At 43.3% G+C, this 25,226-nt stretch overlaps 2 protein-coding genes across 7 annotated transcripts in view; both read right to left on the bottom strand.

Moving 5' to 3' along the window:
• The window catches only part of KIF2C (kinesin family member 2C), a 425,302-nt gene that overhangs the window by 122,793 nt on the left and 277,283 nt on the right, over positions 1-25,226 (bottom strand). The gene's annotated exons all lie outside the window — the stretch shown is intronic.
• The window catches only part of ERI3 (ERI1 exoribonuclease family member 3), a 135,124-nt gene that overhangs the window by 108,288 nt on the left and 1,610 nt on the right, over positions 1-25,226 (bottom strand). For 3 of the 6 annotated variants that reach the window (XM_068199141.1, XM_068199143.1, XM_068199146.1), the window contains 2 exons: positions 16,943-17,217; positions 3,099-3,215 (listed from right to left, as the gene is read on the bottom strand). In XM_068199141.1, the coding sequence (XP_068055242.1) occupies positions 3,099-3,215; positions 16,943-17,194 (369 nt within the window). In that variant the 5' untranslated portion in view covers positions 17,195-17,217. Of the gene's footprint in view, positions 1-3,098; positions 3,216-16,942; positions 17,218-22,207; positions 24,078-25,226 lie in introns of those variants that run through there. The other 3 variants (XM_068199144.1, XM_068199145.1, XM_068199142.1) reach the window with 2 other exon arrangements.

Raw genomic sequence — 25,226 nt, forward strand, 5'->3', positions numbered from 1 at the left:
CAATAAAAATTAGTCATAAAAAGAGAGCAAAGTATTGTGAAAAGATCTGTACAAGCACCTTGCATGTAGAGAGAACCTCTCCTTAAGCTCCTGGCAAGAACTTTCTTGGGCACTAGAAAAATCATCTGCATCTTCCAAAAAGGCATGATGAGCTTTATACACCTAATAACAGCTTTTAACAACTTCTCCGCCTAAGCATTCAGCTCACCCCTCACAATAACCAAGGTTCACGACCTGTTGTTTTACAGAAGCAGGTCAGGAGAAAGGGGACGAGATGAGGTCTCAGAGGGAGCCAGCACTGGAAGACAGCTCCAGGCCATTGATGTGGGGAGTTGGAGAAACATCCTACAGCCAGGGGAGAGCACAGATACACCAAAAGGTCAGCAAAGTGATGTCTTGAGGGAGGCAACAAGCTCTCCACCCTTCCAGGCACCCTTCCCATGCTTGTCTCCAAGAAGGAAGAGGAATGGAAGAGGTAATCCAAACCCAAGGAGTAATGTCAAGCAACCCCAGTAACGCTTCCACACAGAGTCTACACCAAGCAGTTCTACTGCTTAGCCAAGGCAGAGGAAAGAGGAGAAATCAGCAGCACTGCAGACAGGCTCCTATGTAATGTCAATACCAGCGCTTTTCCTAGAGAGTTTATCTGGAAAATCATCGTATTTCTACTCCAAGACAGTTTTCTGATTACCTAAGTACTCGTCTCTGGTGTACCATCTGATAATCAGGCCTGGTCTTTCTTTGTAGACAAAGAGGCAAATAAATCTCAACCTTTGTAAGTAGAGGTGCCTAGACAAAGCCCTTTACTGGCATTTAGCAAAATTAGTATTTTTCAAAAAACATAAACCAGCAGAAAGTCGATAACAAGTGCTGAAGCACTTCAGGCAGCAGCTCTGCAAGAGCACATCCTGGCTGTGTCCCTGGGGTCTCAAGCGAACCTACACCAGTGGCACAGGGATGATCTCTGCACCTACCTAGCAGCACCCCACTATTTAGTAACGTTCACCAGTGGCTCTGAGGGTAGGGTTTCAAACTCAGCTCCATACACAGGCCCCAGGAACAAGTCAAGTTAAATCTCCATCCATGGACCTCTTGGACCTCTTGGCAGCCCCCTGCAACAGGCCAGGGGACTGCAATCCCCTGGGGGGAATTCTGCAATCATTTTGCCTGCTGGCCTCAGTACCGCCCATTTTCACCCAACTCTGGACATGATGCCAGACCAAGGTACACAGCAGAGTCTGCAGCAGAATGCTGACCTGGGACACCTGTGCCCATCCTGCAAAAGCACAGCCATCACACACACACAGACACACTCAGCTTCACTTGCTTCAAGGCTCCACACAGGAAGCACAAACATCTGTTCCAGACCCCCTGGAGCAAGAGAAGACAAAGAAACCATCACTGCAGTACAGGAGCATTAGATGGGCTGACTGTTGGTCACAAGGTCATCATCTAGAGAACTTCTGAATGTCCCCAGATTGCAGCAGGCTGCAGGCTCTGTTCAGCTCACAAAGCTGAACCACAAGCATGCACCAAGCAAGTCATGCAGGCTCTTGTGCAAGAACAGAGCTGCAGTCTTTAGAAACAGGGGAAAGGATGCAATGGAGAGATTTCCAGAAAAAGGAGTTTTGGTGCGAGTTAATGAGACAACTTCTCTCCAGAATGTAGGTGACTTGCAAGGCCGACATTTTGGGCTCAGCTCTAGAAGACAACATTGTCTTTAGCAAAGATCAGGTGCAAGCTGTGAGATTTATCACATTTGTACAAGCATATGTCCAGCAAGTCTCATGGGGATAAGGACAGCCAAAGTAGTTGCCCAGCCTTCTAGCACTAAGGTTGCAAAACCATTTCCATTATAACCCTCTGTTCTCACACATTTATAGCTTTCTGAAAGCTCTTCTCTGGGGAATAATGTTTTCTGTGCTTAGTCTTTTTTTTTTTTTAAGTTTAAATAAAATACCTTCAGATGGTTTTGAGTTATAGGAGAATAAAAATAAGTATTTGTTTTTACAATGTGAAAATATGGAAGGGGCTGGTTGGTTCTGGAGGGGACTCCACCTAACACAGAAGAGTCATTTTTCATCAGGCTAGTACAGGTGGGAAAAGCCCTCCATGGGCTTAAGCCTGTAGCCACAGAGGTAGGGGAAAACACACCATGGTGTGGATGACAAGACAGGGACAGAATGAAGAACTTGAATACACTGATTCCCACAGTCAGTATTTGAGTCATTGAGCTGGCCAAAATTGAACCAATGGACTGACAGGAAAAAAAAAGCTCAAAGCAAAAGGAACTTAGTTTCTTCGGATGATTATGGCAAGGAGGGAAAACACACTTGGAAAAACAGTTAACTTTTTGGGTTTAATTAAAAAATACCTAAACCACACACCCCCCCCCCCAATCAACAACAAAACCAAATCCCTGCTCCTCAACTCCTCTGAACCCTCAGGGATCACATTTACCACCTTCATTCCATATCTGGGGAAAGGTGGACACAGCTCAAGAGCAGCTGTCCTCGGCAATGAGAGTAAGCAAGAGCAAGCATTTCTTCTCCATCAATCATTTCAAGTGGCCCACAATTACAACATCAAAAAGAAAGTCTTAAAAATACAAACATGAATTATCCTACCACTCTGAAGGACTCCCCATATCCTAACATGCAGGCCCACAGGAGAGTCATTTAGTGCTTCTGAACCACACATCTGCACAGCACTGTCTTTCCTCAGTCCATGCTCTCTTCGATCTTCCCCACCACAGAGGAGAACAGCAAAATCACAAGAGCTCATAAAGAGGTTACAGGATTCTGAACATCAGCTAACATGAGTGTGTCCATTTGGTGGTCACCCAATGGAGACATCTGTTAGCTGTAAATACAATTACCTTAGTTAGCAGATCACAGCTAGAGTTATTTATGAATCCAAACTGAGGTCTTTACACACTACTGCAATAACAAAAAATTATTCTCTTTGTCATTAACTCAAGGCTTGCATGACATGCTGCCTTGCAGCTGCACCGTGAAGAGGCGACCTGAGTCCCTGGTGCAATGGAAACCTGCTTCCCAGAGAGACTCTTGGAGCACCAGGGAACCTTTGCACTTTACCTCTGTACAGAAGGGCGTAAGCTGGGGATGCACCACAGGCTGAACATACATGTGAAAGGTGGATTCGATCTCCATCGTCCTGCCATTCAGCTTCAGGATAGGGAATTCAATGATTTCCTGAATAGGGCGAAAAGAAAAACAGCTGTTCATTTAAAACAAACAAGAAATGAAGCTGGAAATTACCCCATCTAGCAAGGTGGCCTGATAGTCCCAAACAAAAATAAACTCAACACAAAGCTCTGCAGAAGTGGGAAGGTGGTGCCACAGCACAGAGCACATCTAACACTCCCAAAACAGATGAGGATGGTGCTGATGCTTATCACAGCCGGAACAGGCTGCAAGGAGGTCTCTGTGCTCAGCATTGCAGCTGCCGAAACTGAACCTAAGGAAGGTGGTCTCACACCACTCTCATGTCTTACCCAGGGAATATGAAGCTGTACTTGCAATGGGCTCACAGCTGTTTAGCACGGACATCACAGGGGATGTGCCCTCCCCAAGACCAGTCTCAACCTTTCCAGCCCACCATCCTTTTAGAGGACACCATCACACAGACAACAAGGACTACTGCATGAAGCACTTCCTTCTCTGGAGAGGCTGAGGAGGACTGCCCTCCTCCAACAGACTGAGAAGAGGAGCTGAAAGCTCCCTCCAAATCCATCCCTATGGGATACAGCACAGTAGCAAGCCCTGCTTCATTTTCCTCTTTGTAGCCAATTTATGCTGATAGGGAAATAAAAACGTTCCTTCATCAGAAGAATGTTCAATTATTTGAATAATCAGCAATCAAAAATTTACATGAACCTGTTAATAAAAAGTTTAAACAAATCCAGTTGCGATGGATTTCTCAATTATTAAAAAATATACATGAAATTAAAAAAGCCGCCCACTGAATAAAAGCGATAAAATCCTTTGTGTTCACCCCCCCTCCTTCTCCACTCCCTTTCTTCCTTCTAGTTTAATGTAAGAGGAGAAGTGACAATTTGTTTGGTGTCTTTAAAGAATAATTTGTCTATGTTATTTAATAGAGATCCATGGCACCAAGGTTCTGGAGTGCAAATGAGCCTGCTGAGTGATATCCATGCAACAAGCCTCTCAAATCACTTCTGGAGAAAAACACAGAGAGGGAGAGAGAATAAAAAAAATATTGCTTTTTAATATTCAAAAACAGTTTGCAAAATTTAATCAAAGCAGAGCAAAAGCTAACATTTTTACCACTTTGACATTTTTATTAGTGCTTTCATAAATTTTTAAAACATGAACGGAATTAGTTTAACAACAAAAAAAACTGCCTGAAAACATCTGGAAGAGACAAATAAGAAATAATAAAAAATGAAAAAAAAATCCAACTCCTGTGAGTAAAATTAGCATGTGAAAAATGCAGCCACTGCAGAGGAACTAACACACTTTTTTCGACCGTGGTTGCAACCCTCATGACCTGCAGGCGGAAATTATCGTGAGGTTACACATATGAGCTGATGACATCACCACCCCACTAGGCAGCGGGAGGGCAAGAATCTGGGTGGGTAAATGGAAACAACAGATAATTTAAATAGCCAGGAGAAACACCCAATTTCCATGGTGGGCACAGCCCAGAGACAGAGCAGAGCAGCTCCCCAGTGCAGCAGGGACACAGCAGCATGCTGCTGAGATGGAAATTTAGAAAAAAATGTAAAAATCAAATAAAGTGTTAACAGTGTGGAAGTGCCCAGGTGTAGACATTGAGCAGTGAAGCTGCACAGGATGCATGGCTTAAGCATTTCCTCGTGCTCCGCTGTACCAATCCCTGTGCGTGCTGTGCTGGATCAGGCAGAGCAGATGGCTGGGCACATCCTTCCCTACTGCCATACCACCCCAATGGGAGTCACCACGTTTTCCCAGGAAAGAGAGCAAACTTGACCCAGGGGCTCTAAGGGAAGGAGAAGACAGATGCCAAACACTTGAGTATTAGCCAGATTGCCTGTTGTCGTGCAGCCCAAATTCAGCCGCCCAGAAGGACCCATGGAAACCCAAGAGAGTAAGAAATGCTGGATACAGATGATCCTCTCCTCAAAAGGGCTACCACAGACAGGCTCTGAAAGCACCAAACTTCTGTTCAGAAGGCAAACAGACTGCAAAGTTTGAAGTCAATGGACAGGCTGCCATAACAGAGCCAGGCTTAACTTCAGAATAACACCATTTCCATCTTTCAAACTGGTCTGGGGCATCTCTCTGAACCTTAGGCCCGCATCCCACCCAGAGGGTGATCATGGAATCAGGCAAGCTCATGGCAAGGCAAGAGAAACACTTCCCTTTCCAGAGCGGGACACACACTGGCTGGATTTCATAGCAGGGCTGTGTTGCAATGCTGGGATGTGCCCTAAGGGACCACAAACATCCTCAGGGGCCATCAGATGGCTGGATGCAAAGCAAGGCTGAAAGACAGCCTGCTGCTGATCTGATACACAAAGGCGTCGCTCGCCTTCCAGATCCAAAGGCAAAAAGCACTTCCAGGAGGGTCGGATTAAGACAGACGGAGGAAATAAAAAGCCATACTTTAAAAATGTGGAAAATTTAACAATATCCAGAATTACTGTAGGTCTGTGGGAAGTGCATGGCCAGGAGCAGGGTGGAGGCCCAGAGGCAACTAGAGCGTCTTAGGAGAAAGTGCAGCCACTCTCTTGGGCTTGTTGGGTCAGTTTTTGAAGCAAGTGGTAAAGAACCTTTCCCAAAAGGCTGTTTATCTGCACGCTTCCTATAGTGGAGATTTTTCCAGTCTCTGGCAATGTTTGCTCCACTGGTATCTAAGGCAACAGATACCAGCCCCATGAAATCAGCCCCACTCCTCACTAACGACGTTAGCCAGTCCTGCAATGAAATTTAACCTGTGACACTGCTGTACTTTTCATTTAAACTTTCATTTGGAGAGAAGCAGTGTTTGGAGACCCTGCAGTTTGTCCTGCTAATAAAGACAAGTGTTGGGACCTTTAAAGGTGCCATTCATCTTTTGCCTTTATTAAATTCAATTTTCTTAAGCCCATGATACATCATGAAATTAAGAGTTGACATTCCTGCAGAAACAAAAATATCTATCAAACATAAACAGAAAGGGGGGGGAAAAGAGGCCTCTATTACCAAGAATTTATGGCTTAAAGTAGATCTGTTTCCACTTTTTTTCTCTCTCTTTTTTTTTTTTTTTAACAAGCATATGGTTTGTTTTAGATATCTGAAATGTTATTACAGATCTAGAATTTCATTAGTAATTATTATGAAACGGTGAGCACTTAGACACTCATACACACAACCCCCCAAGAGACTGTGATGCAGGAAGGCAGCCGGGTGCTCTCTCATGTTTCACAGCAGCCCAGTGAGCTCAGCATGCTCAGCTCCATCTCCAACATTCAAGGACCTTCACTGCTTCTTCCTAGGAAGGAAAGGTGGAGGAAAGCAGCAGGAGGGAGTTCAGGGCAGAGATTCTTCCATCAGAGCCTGGTCATCCGTAAGTGTTACCTTGAGATCCTCACATATATCCACTCCAACACCGAGTAAATGTTCCAACTTTGGCAGTGATTTGTGCCAGCAGCATTTGGGGCTTCTAAGCCTTCCCTCTGCCCCCAGCGCCAGCTTTTCCTTATAGCACAACCAGGAGTTATGGATGTGCTAAAATAATGCTGAGGGTGTCCAGAGGCTGCAAATAGCCGCGAGCTACCAGAAGAACAAATGTACTCATTTGAATTTTGTGAGCACTGCAATTAGGTATTTTATTTAGCACTGCAAAGTAACTTGAAAGGAAATCCAGGATTCAAACCACCACCAATAAATAAGCGGCTTTTTATTTTCCTTTCATTGTCAGAGAAGTTGAACATGTTTTCTGTTGAGAAATTCTGCACAAGGCTCTCAATTACAGGCATTTGCATTTATATTGTTGGAACACAGAGCTTCTAAAATCAATATTAACACGCTTAAAGAAAAAAACATCGGCACCCTGTCCCTCCCCTCAGCTATGCCCCCAAACACAGTAACAATAGGAACCTGGAGAGCCAGAGGCTTATACAGATCCATTACCAAGTCCACTCTCTTTATAACACTCCTACATTTACTATTTCAAGGTACTCCAAGCAAATCTATGTGACAGCTTCCTCAGAACTTCTGTCTTTCTGAAAAACCAAGGGTTTAAAAAAAAAGTTCCAGGTAGAAGTCTCCTGTGCAACCTGGCTGTCCCTAGCCAGTGGGTTGAGCAGCAGCAGGGTAACTGTGGAATGGCTAGGGACTTTCTTCTAAGAGGGATTTGAAAAATTCTTATTGGCATGTGAAAGCACTGCTATAAACCCAGCCTTTCCTTACCCAGTTGTCCTACAGGAAACTCCCTTCCCTTTGACACCGGAGCAGGGATGTATCAATTTACCTGTCTTGATCTTCTTGCTAATAAAAGAAATGAACAAGCACAAGACTATACTTGCAAAACAATTTCTGGTCAGAGAAGAAAGCACCTGAAATTACCCTAATTCCCATAGAGGAATCTTTTTGCTTATCCTTTTTGCTTACCATTATAGAGAAAGAACAAAGTGCCCAGCAAGCGCTTCCCAGCTCTCAAAACCTTTTAATCCAGACACCTATGTACAAAGTGGACAGGGCACGCTTCAGGACAGAGAGTTATATATTTGAGGAAGACCATATGGCCTCTTCAGTTCAAAAACTACCAGAGAATAATTTATCCCTCACTCTTACCCCCATGTGAAGAAGTTTAATAAACACAAGAATAAAAGATGCCTATAAAAATCAGAGCTGACTGTTCAAAATGCAATAAAAACAAGCAGAGGCTGTTGAGAGAAACAGATTTTGTCTGATAAGGAAAAGCATAAAACTTCTTACCAAAAGAAGTGTTTACACCTTCAAAAAAAGGTAAGGGCAGAAGAGGCAAGGGAGTGTCTGTGGAGGGACAGAGCTTCAGCACCAGCTCATTTTGTTCAGGGATGGATTTTCCCCCCTCCTCTTTAAAGAAAAAAAGTCATTTTATGCACAAGGAGCTTATTTCTTAAACAAACACTTGTGTTTTTGATTTACACCATGGGCTGCTCCTAAATAATTTATGGCGGGTTAAATTTATTGCACAGCCCTGGCCGGCTGCAAATTCGAATTGCCAAATAATTAGATTTTAGGGCAATGCTTATAAATTATCCGCCGATTTGTCCGGACTTGTTTGTCAGTTGCTTTGTGCTTCGGGTCATCTTTGGCATTTCACTGTTTGTGTTTTAATTGCTGATTTACACTTTGACAGATGAGAGTTGATGCCTCCAAGATCGGGGAGAGGGTGTGGGGGCGTTGAAGAGCAGAGAGAATCAGAGCTTTTAAAGCCTTGTGATTTTCTTTTTTTTTCCAAGGCAATTAAAATTGAAAAGGGACATAGTAAGGACAGCACTAGCCTAACAGATCTGCCTCCCCAGTTTCCGTCCTCTGCCTTAATTATTATTTTAACTAAAGCCATTTCCAAGTGAGCAGCCTTGCACTGGCCCTCAGGGGCAGTAACCAAGATGACCTCATAGGTCTTTTCCCCACTTCTAAATTTTTATTAAACTAACCAAAACAAGTACCATAAAGGCAACACCTCTCCAGTGCGGAACAGCAGGACTTCTGCTGAATCAGGGCTATGCTGGCTTTCCAAAGGATGTCTGCCTGCACACATACCGTGGAGCCTCTCAGCACCTCAGTCCTGGCTCAGTTACTCTGTGTACCGATTAAACCTATCAAAAGGTATTTGGGGAAGCAGCTGACCTCCAAATTTCTTTTTTCCATCGCTACCTAGCTTAAAATACACATAAGCACACACCTAACAATTTGATACATTTAAAAGTATTACTATATCCTAGAAAAGCATGAAGGGAAATACACATCAAAAACAAAACAGAAGAGAACTGGAAGGAATATGGGAAGATCATGAAACACTGGGATAAGATGACATGCAGAAAAATTCTGCTGCCTGACCATTGATTATCCAATGTTTCTTCTTCCCCCTGCTCTCAGGTGAATCACACTGCCTACCCCCAACATTCAGGCACTGAAGCCCCATGTCAAAGGCTGGATTTCCTCAAAGATAAATTTAGAGTTGCATTTTGGGTTCTGCACTGACATCAAACGTGGCTCTTATTTCCCAGTGCTGCCTTACAACTCTGAGGGTGAGGGACCATTTCTCTTTCTTTAATAGAAGCTGAAATCCCCATCTAATCACATGCCTCCAGGAGCTTCAGCTTTAAAAGAGACATCTAGTCCATGTACCTGCCTGAGGGCAGCATCATCACCCCCTAAATAATTTCTGACTTTGTCTAGGCTGTTTTTAGCGACTCCAATAAGAGAGACTCACATACTCCCCAGGCACTCACTCTATCCTCCTGTTTCATTAGTCTTATCATTGGAAAGTTTTTCCTAATGTCTAATCTGAATTTCCCTTGCTGTTGTTTAAATTCCCGACTGCTCTTCCTACCCACAGCAGACACAGGCCAGAACACTGCCTTTCTCATTTTTGTAACAAAGACCTCATCTTATATACACCTCTCATCACTGCATTAAACACAACCCCAATGCCATCCAGCCTGCACTCACAGCTGGTCACACTCACTGATTCTCTTATTCACTCTCTTGAAATAGTATCTTTTTCTTCTTCTAAAGAGTATGGAATACAAAGTGAAGTACTTCATCAGCTCAAGTCCCTTCTTACAGGGCCAACAAAAGGAGGATCCCTGTCTCACAAATGACACTTTTCTCCTAAACTTACCACTGTGGTCCTTGGGAGGTTTTCATGCCTGCCATTGCACCTGAAATCTTGACAGCAGGCTCACAACCCTTGTCCTGCCATCCTTAACAAAACTTTCAGTAATCATTTCCTCCCAGGCTGGTTCCTACCTCTCACCACCAGCATCATCTCTCCCTGCCAAAACCCACTAAGCTATTTTGATCCTTCCAGCAGGACCCAGACATCAAGAATAAGGCAGAATCTCCCTCTTTTCACACATGGGATGAGAAATATAGACCATCAGACATCCACACTTCAATGTGTTTCTTTCAGCACTATTGACATATATTTAACCACCCAGAACATCTCTACTGACACAGCCAACAACAACTTAAGTTTGACAGTTTGGGGGAAGTTTAGCACTCAGACCAAGTTAAAAACAGCACACACACACATTTTCCAAGTATTACCTTTCCACTGCAAGATGGCAACTACACTATATCCTTTTTCACATCCACTCCTCTCTATGGCAGACAAACAGCCCGTGCAGTCCCTGTTGCAGAATTATCAAATCATTTCAAGTCCCAACCTCTTCACCTGATATTGAGCAGGACAAATGATCAATGTTCCCAACGACACTAAAACATCTGGGATGGGTAGAAAGGGCACATTAGTGCATGTAAATGAATACCCAGGGTTTTACAGACATCACAACTAGCTGCTGATGACAGCACATTTCTGCCTGACAGAGAGGAACTAAATAATGTTACGAAGAGTTATTTTGCCAGCTAACAAGTGCACAGACCAACAAAGACAACACAGGGATGGTTGCACAACAAGCTTGGCATAAAGGGGAAAAAGCCCACATGATTTAGGCATGTTCCATGTCCTTCTCACCAAAAGAGCTGAGTTGCATTGCTTCTTTATCAGGAAGGTTTTGCTCAAAGCTAAGACAAGACCACTTTAACACAGCAAAGACTATTTCCCAGGAACCACAGCAGCCAGCAAAGCACCATCCCCAAGTAACACTAGCTGGGCACCATGCCATGAAAGAATACTGCCTAGTTTTAAAACATTATGCTGGGAGCAATGCGAAATACTTCCCGTACCTCAGAAGCTGCGAAAGAGCAGCAGGCACACACTGATCATCGACAACCACACAGGGCCACGCACATGGCAGGACAAGCACAGCAAATATACAAACCTGGGACACCCACCCCCTGCACTTCAGAAATGCACATGATGGGAGTATTTCAAGGAGCACACATAGCCCTCATCAGTGGCTTTATGGAGAGGCTAACAATCCAGCAGACTTGCACATTCCTGAGCTAGCCTGGATCTTTTCTTTTCAGGGTGACTGCCGCTCAACTACTTTCTGCTGTAACAACAAGTCTACTTAACTTTGCAACTTGTCACCTAAACGATGTGTAATGTTTGCACAGCTAAGGATACAGTGTTCAAACAGCACAGGTGGGAAATTGCACTCCGGGATGCATAACTGATGTGGGGTCTCCACACACTGTGAGGGAAAGGACAACATGACTGATTGCTTTAAAGTAGTCATCTCATCAGCCTGTCAATAACCAGCCAAAAGCTGAGCAGGTTAGGTCAGGTTAGGACTGCAGCCATTGGCCACCCGAATGCCTTGGTATTTTAGACTTGTTGCTATAATAATGCTGAGTTTATATCTTTAAATAAAAAATTGCTTTGATTTTTTTTTTTTTTTGTACATCAGATGTCTTGCCTGGTGGTCTCATGGCTGTGCTCTCCAGGAGATTTGGGTTCAATTACTATTCATGTTCTCTAGCTCATCAGGTTTAAAATAAATACAGCTAATTCTGTTGCCTGAAGTCATAACCCACCCTGTCAGAATGATATGGGTCACAGCAAGGTTGTCCCCACTTACTGGGAGAATGAGGGAGGTCTCCAAGGCAAAGTGAAGGCAGGTCTGAGACACCAGGTACACTGTAACCTTCTAAAGCTACAAGGCCTAAAGAAGTTTGTTCAAAAACTCAATGCAAACAGGAAAATCCATTTTAAAGGGCTCTTAAATGAACTGTTTCCTGCCACTCTAGGAATTTAAAGCATTCTGATGTAAGAACAACGGCATAATAGCCATAACTGGCAAAGGGGTGAAATATATATATATATTTACTTACTTGTAGTAAAAAGGGAAAAAATACTTTAAAGTCACTATGTTACATGCATTTTTAATAGCATTTCTCTAGAAACAGCATTGTAAGAAGCTGAATTGAGAAGTAGGTTATTAAAACTACACCCAAGCCTAAGATGCATGAACATAGGTAATTGCAGATTAATATTCCACTGTAATACTTATGCTGAGTTAAAGTTGCCATGGGAAACAAACTTGAATTTCTTTATTTTTCAGCAACTCATGATCATCCTTAATAAAGGTTTTGGCAGGTGATTTCTAGTGCATTGAGCTTAACAGCCACACAAAAACAGTGCAAGAAGAAAGCTGCTATGTGGAGATGTCTAGATAGAAAAGGCAGGCACAGGCTCACACGCGTCCTTTATCCGCCTCTGGGTAGGATTGTGACAATGTCTGTTACTGTGTGAGACACCTGCACTCCCATCCTGGCCTTCAGCTGGGATTGCCTTGATGCAGTCTCCACAGAAAATGACGTGGAAAGCACACAGAAGGTACCTTGCAGCCTGCTCCCCAGCAATCCCTCCATCGCCTCCTCCTGCAGCAAGTTTGAGATTTCAAGAACATATTCCTCCTACAAAGTAGCTTCAGCTATGGCTTCCAAGGCAGCTTCCCTGTCCCCTATCTAGTCACCCTATGCAGAGAACTTGGCAGGAACTGCACATCTCTTGATATGGCTTAAATTTGGTGGAAATCAACATCCATTCCCATTACAAAGTCAGTCTATAAATCACAGCAGCACAGGAGCAGAGACACACATCTCAGCTGTCCCTGCTGAGGTAACAAGATCACGGACAGAGCAGGACAGGCAGCTGTACAGATCATCACAGCCACTCCAGCTGTACCTGCCCATGACTGTGAGCTGGATGTGAGACAGATGTTCCAAGGGAAAACACATGTAGTGCTCTTTTACAGCAGCACTCAAGGAAATACAGACTGAATCTGATATAAACTTCTCCTGCATTTGCACATAATATCATCTTACAGAGACTGGCTCCTATTTGTTAATACACTTTTGCCCATCACAATATGTACTGTGATCATCCAGATTTGTTTGAACAACTAAAAATAAATTAGTAACTGAACATCTGCTTAGTCTGTGTCAGTGTTTATGGTTTTATGTTGAAATGGTGAGTGATGTTTTATATTTATTAGTATATCCAGTTTCATTTGACAGCAATTATAATTAAAAATTCTCCCAAAATAACAACCTAAATGCATGCTAAACAGAGTTGAAGTATCTAGGATACACTAACAAAAAGTATCAAGATATTTTTGCATTTTAAAAGTACTGTTTAGGAGGACACAGAAAACATTGTCTGTAATCTATTCTTCTGCTTCTAGTGACAACCTTCTTCAGCAATGAGACGATCTGAACCTTTAGTATTTTCCCTTTACAGAGAGTTTGAAAGAGGCAAATTACTACCTCCCAAATGATTACCAATTTGAGTGAATCTGAGACAAAGAACACCTGAAAAAACTGACATGAAAAAACGCAACTTTATCATTACCAAAAGCTGATTTAGCAGCTCAGCTACTCCTAGATCCAGCTCCTTCTACCAGGTCAGAGATCTGATGTTCTTCTACACTTCAGGCAGCAGACATACAGAGCTTGAATTTTATTTGATTTTCATTTAAGTGGCTTTAATACATAAGAGTAGAGATTAACATTATATATAGAAGGCTAATTTCAAATTCAGCTTTGAATAGATCTGATTTCTACCTTCAGACTTTTTATATTTAAAACAAATAATTTATTTTCATCCACTTGGCTGAAGTTGAAGGCAAGATACTTGGCTTGCTGACTGAATGAGGCACACCTTCTTACTGCATTAATAAAGGCAGCCACAGATCTGAGTCTGGGGAGCTGCTTAACACAGTCATTGAAAGCACTGACCATCATAAACATTGGTGTCTACAAGGACGAAGGGACAAAAGAGCAAGACTCCCACTTATTAATGAAGCTAAAGCTCCATATGTATCCAGCTCTATGGGCTGACAGTGTATAAAAGCAGGTACTTATAAACTCTTACCAGACAGTAAAAGAAAAAACTGAGAGCTGAAAAATGAAATACACCACCACCATTCAGGGTCCACCGACCTCTGCAGAATGACAGCTCCCAACTGACCCCACTGGGCTTCGGATCACATTGCAAAGGCACAAGGTAAGCTTTAAAGAGATGCGAGAGGCCAGCCATAAACATCTCTTACTGCCAACCTCTAATGACCTTTGGCTGGCTAAAACACTGTATGACACAGACTGTGCAGATAAAACCCCCCACACCTTCTTTTCTCTCTGGGATGGTCCCATTATTCATGCATGCATCCAGAAAACCAATAAAGCTAAGCGGTTTCTATGCGTATACAAACAAGCACTTTGATGGAGGGGCGTATCTTCTGAAAGCAGTCAGAAGTCAGGGCTGCAAGGATGTTCCCATTCCTTTGTGGGTATAGGGCAGGGAACATGAAGGACCCTCGATGCCTGACACAGAAGCGAGTGGTAAAGCACAGGGCAGCGGCCACAAGGCACTCAGCCAGCAGTCTCAGCCACCGGAGCCATGCAGATGGCTTCCCAGGGGAATACCACTGTCCTTGACCCTCCTTGATCCCCATTACAGAGGCCATACCACGAGACCTCAGAGAGAGATCAGACAATGTGAAAAGGAATGGAAATGAAGGGGTCTTCGGGGCTCACGAATAAGCATGAAGGACTTCCCCAGGGATAAAGCCAGCAAGGCTGCCAGTTACAGAGGAGCACGAGTAAATACAGCAGGAGGGGGGAGCAGATGTGGCAGTGACATATCTTAGTGTACATAAAAAGATAGCTCTTTCAGTAGTTTGTTGTAAGAAGCCAGAATATTTTGAAGAACAGTGAGTGAGAAACATGAAATGTGCTGTATGGTGGCAAGTGAACTCTTGCAAGATTTTTAGGCTGAACTGGCTAAACTTACAGCTATGCCTATCCACTTAAAGTAATGTGGATCACAGCTTAGCTTAGCTCTGTATACACTGCCCTCTCATCAAATCCCACTGCATTTGAATTTCATTGTATCTAGGCAGGTATTAAAATGAAAGCAAAAAAATTATCAGTATCACAGTGAAGATCAGCATGTGACCATTTCTAGCTCCCAGCTCTGACCTCAGACCAAACCTCCAAAACCTGTCTATCAATCCTGCAGTGAAAGAACCTGTCACTAAAACTTTGCAGAAAACATCACTGAAATGCATGGCACAGTTTGCTTATGATGACATACAGCCTAGCAGTGAAGAGGACAAAAGCCATGCTGGTCAGCAAAGACATAAGAGGTAAGTAAGGGCATCAACTGAAGTCTCATTTTATAAAGTTTCCAGATTCTGGCAGGCACCTTCAGCCTTTACAGCTATACTGAGACCCATGTAGCAAAGGTAATTTCTTTATTTGTCAAACTAATTTGTTGGTGAGGGGATGTGAGGGACTGACAGCCCTTTCAACACATTATATGATGCAGACAGGCACTGAACACAGCAGACTGGAAAAACAACACTGAAGAACATCTCCACCTTAAAGGTGCTATCTCACCAACAAAATATATAGCAGATCTGCATTGGCCCAGACCATTACTTTCCCTGGCAAGGACTTGGGGACAAAGCTCCTTAAAACAGTAGTAATCATATTCCACTCATGCTCCTTTTTACTGCCAGCTGTAAACTAGCTCCACATGCATCATGGTTTTGCATCAAAATGTGCACAGACCAAGCCCATATCCAAAGGGACAAGGTAGATCCAATTTACAGCTTTGACAGGTCTGTGCACCCGAGGCGGAGCATGCAGGAAATAGCCTGATATCTCACTTGGGGAGCAGTTAAGAGCCTGCTAGTAGAACTGGATGCAGAGCCACAACAGCCACCCACAAAGAGCCAGCAAAAGAGCAAGGAATTTGCTATCCATTCTTCAAGAAACACGAAGAACAGGCAGCACCCACCAAGGCACTACTGGGGAAGTTTGATCCCAACTTGCAGCAACCCTTTGTTAAAACAAGTGCAAGGGAAACCACAGTGGCACTGGGAAACGCACACGCTGCATTGAGTCACTTCAGTAATGAGACACCACGCTGAAAACTGCTTAAGCCTTTCATATAGTTGAAACAAAGCAAAAGGAAGTTGTTGTGACCCAATGCAGATATTACCAACATATGCAGACCAATTACTTGGCAGAGGAGGTTGAGTCCACTTTAGACCCAGAAATTCTGTTTGTTCGCAACCAACCTAATATCAGGGATTTTTTTCTTTTTAGTACTGTTTTCCAGTTAAAAACCTAGGCCCATCCTGATGACAACTGTGAATATTTTTACTAATCTGCTCTACAGTACTGTGGAAGAACTGTTTGCAGAAAAGTTCTGTACTTCATCTGGATCTCTGTATGTCTCAAGTGGTAGAACACAGGAAGATCTCTCTGAAGCTGAACTCTTCCTCTCATTACACTCCAGAGTTAAAACCCAGGCAAGATATCTGATCTTGCTGAAATTATCTACAAACTGTTTTTCTTCTCTACTTAGAAATACCATTATGTTGCACATACTCCCATCATTCAAAATATTCTTTTCCTAAAGCTGTTTGCTACCAACAGTAGAATTTTTCCTTGCAGAATCAAACATGGCTGCCATCTATTAATTCAAGTTTCCAGCCAAAAACTTTTAGACCCTTCCCAGTTCAGACAAATGACAAGTATACATGACTTAAAGTTGTTTTCAATAACACATGAATTGTCACTTCCTTGATGGAAATCAGACTCCTTTATTCATCCCCACCAAACAGTCCTGGCATTGCTCCTGAGACAGCAGGTGACTGGCAAGAGCCCTGGTGAACCAGCAACAGAAAGAAGGTGGGATAAACCAGAAAAAGTTAGTGAGCCAGCACTGTGTTTTTCCCTTTTACCTCTCAGAAGAGCAGCAGCAACTTGCAAGGCAATAATTAACAGGATTAACTATTTACCTGAGGATGAATCTGCGGTTTATCACATGTAGCCTCAAAATCCAGCACTAAGAAGTAGTGATATCTCTGTGGAGGGAAAGATGACATTGCTGCCATGGAAGCACCAAAGCCGTGGGTCGCCAGTTTCCTGCTTACGATGGAGCGGAACCGTTCGAGAACACCAGCTGGGAAGAGGAGGGACACAGCTTGTCTTGACCTTGAAAATAAGTTTGGGGGAAACTTTGCTGCTCCAGTATGGAGAAGTGCTATCATTGAACATCCAGAGGCATCTGAAACTGAAGAGAGACTCATGTTACTCATGCACACATACATCTTATCTCTACTGGTATCTGTTCACTGTCCTCCTCTGACAGGGATTCCCTTTGCGCTTCCCAGTGGAGGTTGCAGCATCACAAACCTGAAATAACACAGTAACCTGCTCTAAGTACAACAGATGACATTTGGATTGAGTTTAATGTGTCCAGAATCACAGGCAACTGAAAATTAACCTCTGCAAACGACTCTAAATTAAGAACTATGAGATAAACAACAGTCATGGCTCCAGGCACCAGATGACACCCCACTGCTGAACCTCATTATAGCAGAACATAACACAAACCAACTACAACACCGAATATCCAATCTAAGCCCTGTTGAAATTTCTGAGGCCTTTTATCTGTTCATATACAATGCAGTCCCTGATACATGGTAAAAATTAAACACAGAAATGCACATACCAACACTACAACTTATCCAAACAGCTTGACCCTGAAATATGTGCCAGTTGCATCAAAACATGGCACTTCCATTACAAATCAAGGTGGCTGGTGGCTAGAAGGCTCCTCCCCAGGAAAGTTCTCATTCACTCTGTATACAAGGTTTCTCACGAGATGTGATTTTAGTACTACACTCTACTTCTAATTTAAGGTATTTCTCTCAGAGGAGGCTATCAGTTCAACTAATCACATGCAGGGACTGCAGGAAGTGTAAAATGCAAGCAGGACTCTATGGGCTGGCCTTCCTCCCAAAGAAATATCTCACTCGGCCATCACCTTCTGATACTTTCATCTAACAAACACTATTAAATAAATTGCATTATCTGTGTGAAGACTACCCGTATTTCATCTCCTGCTACTTTTCTTCTAAAACTTTGCAGGAAAAAGTTGCCAGGATTGTCACTATACAGGATGCATCAGCCTCAGGGATGAGAATTCAAGACCAGCTCACGGTGTTACATGGGTGGGTACAGGGACTGATAGCTAAACAAGCAAATTGTACCAACTCAGTCCTCTTGAACAAGGATAGGCGTACCCCCTCTAATTGTGTATGCATATATATATACACACACATCATGCTACATAAGATATTTAAATCTATCCCCACAGCTGGCCCCACTGCTCGTGGAAGAACTCCATCACTTGACATGCCACCCACCTGCCCTTTTATGAGAATGCGCCCCCCACACCTGTGCTGGCTTTTTGCTCTGCCATGAAGGGATGGAAACACCCACCGTGAGACAAAGTGGCCACAGCAAAACGGGGACTTGCTGCTCATGAACAAAGTCACTGTTTGCACAAAAGACAGCATTTGCTCTTTCCCATCCGTTAGTCCATCAGGTAAATAATGCACGTGCCAAAACACACACTTAATGAGGTAAATAATATGCCTTGAATAACGGCTAAATCTGTATTTACCTGCGAGACCAGAGAAACTCGGAAGGACCAGATTAGGAGATAATTGCAGCTAAGCAGGTTGTGTGCTTTGAGTAAACATGCATTTGGTAACCTTCCCTTTCCAAGCTTTTGAGTGAAAGGCAAAAATCAAAGAAGTTGAAATGTTTAAGACCAAGCCAGTCCCCACACTGCCAATTCCATGGCATATATGCATTGCCCCTGCCTCAAGGCTTTCATGTTTTGAAGCTGTTTGCTTCATCAAAGCAGTGTGCCAGACAGCAGGTACCTCAAAAACTGAAAACTCAAGTTGCAAAACCAAAAATGAAGAGCCCAACATGGCATTTATCTTAAACGGGCTCAGTTCTACCTACTGCCTTTTCATCTACAGCTTTGTCTGTCATTCATAAATGCATTACAGCCAAATAGATGTTACTGATATTTTCTTCTAACATGTGCCAGATAAAAGATATTTAAGGTATATATGCTTTAAATCTTCTAACTACTATGAGTCTAAAGGCCCATCACAACAAATATCTCTTAGACTAAAGCAGCTTGTAAGTTAGTTGCAGGAAAACCCGGTCTTTAGCCTACTGCATCAAATAAAACATACAGCTGGAGTGGGGGAGGCAGACAGGCTTCGACCCCTGTATCAAACACAGCAATAAAACGTGTATTATCCACCCACCCACAGCAAGATCTCTTCTCTAATGTATCTTAACTGGCAAGACCAGGGTATCTGACATGGACCCCATGAATCTTCAGGCTGGGTTGCACTACACACAGTGGTGCAGAGGTTTCCAAGCCACTGAGTCCAGGGCAAAGGTAAACCAGCCGCCTTGGCAGGATTCAGGCACATCCCCACGCAGACACAGCAGCACCATGCCAGACCCTGGCATGGCAGGTCAGGGTCACAAAAGTACCATGTGACATCCATGGAGGAAATTAACAGCCAACATCCAGTGCCTGTTTACACTAACAGCTTCTGCAGCGGTCCACATCCAGCAGCAGGATCAGGCTCCCCATCCTAAAAGCAGCCTTCCTCCTCACTCTCCTGTGTAGCAGAGGGAGCAGTGCTCCGAACAAAGGTGCGTGAGTGGGGTACCGCATGTGGATTTCCCTACACAGGCAGCATACAAACAAGGGCAACCCCACTGCAAACTCCGCACCTTCAGCCAAATGAAGTTTTAACGGTATGTTTACCCAGCCACTGTGCTGGGTGCCCTGGGAAGACCTCACATCATCTTCTTTGGCAAGGTCAGAGTGCCTCAGAGCACAAGATAGCTGGTGAGCAAACACACTTTATTAGATGTCATGTAAAGCATTTATAACGGCTATGACAATGCTAAGCAATAGTAATTATCCTGTACTTTTTTCCAAGAGAAAACGATGCAAGCAATGCAGCTTCAAAAATTAAAAACCTAGCTCTAGCCATATAAATCCACATGTTCAGTGATTCCATTTCCAAACCTACATAAAACACCATATATATATTTCTTATACACACAGGATCAGATTATAATCTCAGACAGTGCAAGCTGTCACATCTGGCAGTCAACCCTACTAGGTTAATATTTCATATCACACAGCTCAAATTCCTCACACAGATACGTATGAAATGTAATGGGACCATGAACTGAGGTTGGACCTCAGGAATTATTTTGACAGATTGTACACAGACCTAGGAAAATGTGACAGCACTTTACATTTGCTACACCCAGTAAGATGGGAAATGGCCATATGTGGTGGGTTTCAGCTGGAACATAGTTTGTGTTCTGTGCTGTGTAACACTGTGTGTCCCATATGACAGTACTGGCTAAAATCAGCATCTATATTTTAAAAATAAATTAAGAAAAAATGTTCTCTGGACATCAGCTGCAGGTATCAAGACAAGTTCAGGCTGACCACAGCTCCTGCTTCTTTAGTAGTCCAAGCACATGGTACTAAAGCACGACCATTTGATCACCAGTAAGGAAAGCCAAGAGAAAAGCAAGTGTCAGCTGTAGCCATCAGCTTTGCCAGGGTCCCCACTGAGTGTGAAGCGGAGAATCTGCACTGGCGGCTGTTGCACGCCAGGCTTCCTACTGGGAAAGTTGCTTAGGGACAACCAAAGTGGCAAGGAACAAGACAGGGAACTCCTGCCACATGAAGAATGCTGGTGACAAGAGCCAGCAGGGCAGCCCCAAAGCCACAGAGAGAGATGTGCACCACACAAGCTCCAGAGGAGTCAAATTCATCAATGGCAGGACAAATTAGCCTACTAAGAACTTGAGCTCACTGATTCCTGGTACATAAGATGAACTTTTTACAACTACATCTAATTAAAATTACAGTTTGTCTTTGAGCCCAAAATATTCCCTTTTACTTTCCAGTTTGATAAGCTGAGTAGGGAAGGGGCAGGAAGACAACACCTAACTTCACACTGGTGGGGTGACCCAAGAAATTACATTTTATGAGAGCCTTCACTTATATATGAAATTACTTTGTTATTACAAGACAGCCCTCCACCATATTACAAAACAAACAAACAAGAAAACCCCCCACTAACCTACTCTGTAAGAGAAACTGAAATTAAAAAATAAAAGCAAGCAGGCTCTGGGAGTAAAATGCTTCAGTTTATTATTTGTGCAAAACCTGGGTAAGGGCAGCTGTGACTCCTGGCCTCCAACAGACAACTGAACTCAAGGCTAGAGCAACAAAAAACAATCAAAAATGTAAGTCAGGTTTGTCTATTTTATTGAATTATGGAGGAAAAAAAGTTAGGGTAATAGAGATGCTTTCTGTAGAACAAAATTGCACACATTTAGAAACACCTGGAACACAGGATAACAAAAAAATGCAGGACTTCAATTCTGGTAGCTGTTCAAATGCATACTCAGGGGTCAAATGTGAGCCCATATTTCACTTGTGTGAAAATATAACTGAAGAACAATAGAGATAACTCGGGGTGTTTTTTAATCAACCTTAATCTAAACCCAAATATTTCATTAGATGAACTACAGAACAAAAATGACAGCACCTGGCTAGCCTGCGAGGCAGGAAACAAGAGACTGTGAACAAGACCAGCTTATCCACGCTCACCACTCAAACTAGCAAAAAAAAAAAAAAAACAACCAACATAAAGTAAAACAAATAACAAAAGACAAAGCTTTTAGAACTGTTTAATAAAGTAACACAATTTTAGACAGGTAGATTTGCTTCTTTCTTTAATTTGTTAACCTCACAGTATCATCACTTGAACATGAGAACAGTACACTTCATGGCTGCACTCCCTTCATGTTTGGCTGGGTTTGTCTCCGGCACTGCTAGACAACCACGCCTGTGTTTTGGAAAATTTGTAATGTCATGGCACGTCTATATGCTACCCCATCATCACTCAGCTCAGATACAACTTGGCATTCATCATTTTGTTTTTACAGTACTCCACAATCACACCCAGGCTCTTCCCACTACAGATGAGGAGGTCCCTGTTCTCAAGAACTTACAGTCTAAAATTAGAAGCAATACAAGTGAGGGGAACAACAGAAAAGAATGAGGGGTACAGGAGGAGAGTTGGGCAACTGCTCATCTGGGAGAATCATGCATCTTGGTAGGTCAACTGAAAAAAATAATTCACCCTATACAGGCACTGGTTTCCCTCTGTATGGTCATTATGGAAGAGATAAGTGAACATGGAAAAGGCTGACTAAAGGATGGAGGGCACTCTTGGGTTAAGGAAGGTCTCTCCCATTTCTTGAGCTCATTCTTGTCGCTGGGTTCCTTGGCTGATTTGTCAAAGGCGCGCCCACACATGTCAGAGCACCAGAATCTCTTCCATTGTGACATCACAGACGCGATGGCTTGTGAGATCACAATGTGCAAGGCTGAAGGCGCTGATTACTTAGGAAAGCGCTTGCTGGAGCTATGGCACCCTACAAAGCTGGGAAACAAACACATCTCAGTTCGCTTGACAACACAGTGAAACCCACATGAGACTCCACACCAGCAGGACACGAATTTGTCTGAACAGACCACCCAGAAGCCGTCCCAAAGATGCACAGTACAATTCCACTCCAATTTTATTAGGCCACCTCTGCTAGGCAACCCACTTTCGTCAGCTCCTTGACTGGTCTCCTAAGACAGGCTTTGCTGTGTATTTTTAAACCTTCTCCAAGAGTAACTGCAGATGAGCAAACGGGTCTAAGCTGGAGTCTGAAGAAGTTCCACACAGCAAAGGACTGGTCACTTAGAAGAAATGTAGAGAAAGGAAAGAACAAAAATTAAAACAAAGAAGCAATAACAGGGACACATACAGCAAAAGCCAAAGAGGAAGAACAGATTTGCTATTAAGGAAAAGTTGCATAGGATCAGACCTAAAATCCTCTAGTCCAGTCTCCTGCCTCTGCCTGGGAGCCGTTAGAAAATGTACCAGTGCGAAACTACACAAAATGAGGTTAACCAAGCCAACAGTTCTGGGAGGCCAAAAGGAGGCAGGCCTGTCCTTCCCTCTTAGTCTTACTCTCCTGCTGATTACGTTACAGCAGTTCCAGAGCTTGTCTGGCCCTTCTGTGAGCCGATTCAACCACAGGAACCTATAAAAGGACTAACACAGCCAGAATAAAACACAATTAAAACAAGGTAGTTTCTGGCTGGTTTAGTGAGACAAATTAGCTCAGGGCCAGGCTGGATGAATACCAAAGCTTAAAGAAGAGGATGAGCCCACACTGGCAGAAGCAGGAATGAAATAAGCCACTGGGGCTGTTGGTCAGCTCAACCACTCACCAAACCATGTACTCAGACCAGGACAGAGACACCTGGGATGGCATGGCACTTTGCAGAGAATGGAGAAGTTATCTTGGCTCTAGCAGCACAGACACATTAAACTTGAATTCACAAAGCCCATCAGACCATCCTGCCTGAACCTCATGTAATGCTGGCCCTAAAGTTTCCATTTCCTTAGCTGAGCCCAAAGGCTCGAACATCTTTCAGAAAAGTTTCTGGCCTTGAATTGCAGCATGAAGAATGGAGGTTCCCCTCTACCTTCAGACAGCTCGTTCCAATGGTCAATCCATTCGCTGTCAAAAAATAACATGTCTTAGTTTTCATTCAAACTTTCCCAGCCCTGGTCTTTGAGATAAGTTTTGAAATTTATGGCACTTCAGTGCTCTCAATGTTCAGCACAGCTCCCAGTGCCAGGAGCTAGAGAATTGTAGCTACTACACATTTAGTCAGTAAAAGCTACTGTTGCACATTGGCCTAATTTAGTGGAAGGGAGACATAGTAGGCCACCCTTTCTTTAATGGTATCTGGCACGCATAATTACTTCATTTTCATACACATGAATGCCACAGTTGTTCAAACCACTTATACAGCTGCACACCTTCGTTATCTGAAAAATGAAGGTTAACACCTGAGAGCACCAAATGACTCTCAGCCTGGATTTGGGGAAACAAGATTTGCATTGCTCAATACACTGGTAACTTTTGATCTTCACAAATGTGCTCCAAAAGTGTTAAAAGCAAGCCAGTACCCTGGCAAAGCTCTGTCCTGGTACACTGGCAAAGGCTCCAAGCAGGGTAGCAGCTACAGTAGGGCATGGTTTCCACACAACCCAGTCTCAGCCCAGAAATTCTGCCAAGGAAGATGTTGACCCTAATATTCAACCACAGAAAAAAAAAATAACGATTGTAACAAATACAGATGAAATTTAAAAAAAATTTTTTTGGTTGGAAGAGAAGTATCTTTACAACCATCTAGGGAGAACATAACTTTTCAGCTGGCCTCAGGCCAGCTGAGATCACTCCTTTTAGGGCAGGGAAATGGTCCAAATGGCCCCTAGGACAGCCAGCACCTCTGCTCTAGGTTATGTCTTGACAGCCTGAACTCGTCCAGTTCTTCGCTTTTTCCCCTGCCTGCCATGGCACCATACTGGTGTGTTAGCTCATCACTACTAGAGTGAAACACCAGGAGTCCCAGCAGGACCATTTCAGCAAATACACCTGCTTCAGATCCAAGACAGACTTGTGGCAAAAGCACAGTTGCTTACAGCTTTCCATGCTCTCCTGTAAGCCCAGGCACAGTGGGCAGTCCTGCACCATTTACCTGGATGCCACCATACCTGCACTCTACAGCCTTGGGGCCCTCCACTGCAGGTGGCCACAGGACTGACACAGAGACAGGGTGAAATGCAAATACTTCACACATTTAAGTATCTTCCAGAACTCTATTTCCACAATTTAAGGGGGTTTAAAAAAAATCAAATCAAGGCCTACCAAAGTTAACAGAATCAAAACAAGATAAGCACCAAACCAGCTGTAACCAGGACATCTAAAGAAAGCAAACTGAAGTATCCCTCAAGTGCAGAACAGAAACTTCAGGTCCTATCAGTGTTTATTCAATCCAAGGTCTTCTTTATTTAGCATCAGAGACATAGGCATTTTTAAAAGGCTTTAATCACTTTCTTCTTTTGGATTTTGGTACCACTCAAATCTGTCTAGACACTCTAACTTTACAAAAAAAAAAAATCAAACCACACACACTATTCATGTAGAGCAACCCAAAGTTTGAGATGAACAAGAATGCATAAAAGGGCCACAGGGCCACTCTTTGAAACAAAGCAAACATTTAGCCCACGTTGTAAATTAATTTGAAAATTC

Source organism: Anomalospiza imberbis, chromosome 9 (assembly GCF_031753505.1).
Source record: "Anomalospiza imberbis isolate Cuckoo-Finch-1a 21T00152 chromosome 9, ASM3175350v1, whole genome shotgun sequence".
Taxonomy (NCBI): domain Eukaryota; kingdom Metazoa; phylum Chordata; class Aves; order Passeriformes; family Viduidae; genus Anomalospiza; species Anomalospiza imberbis.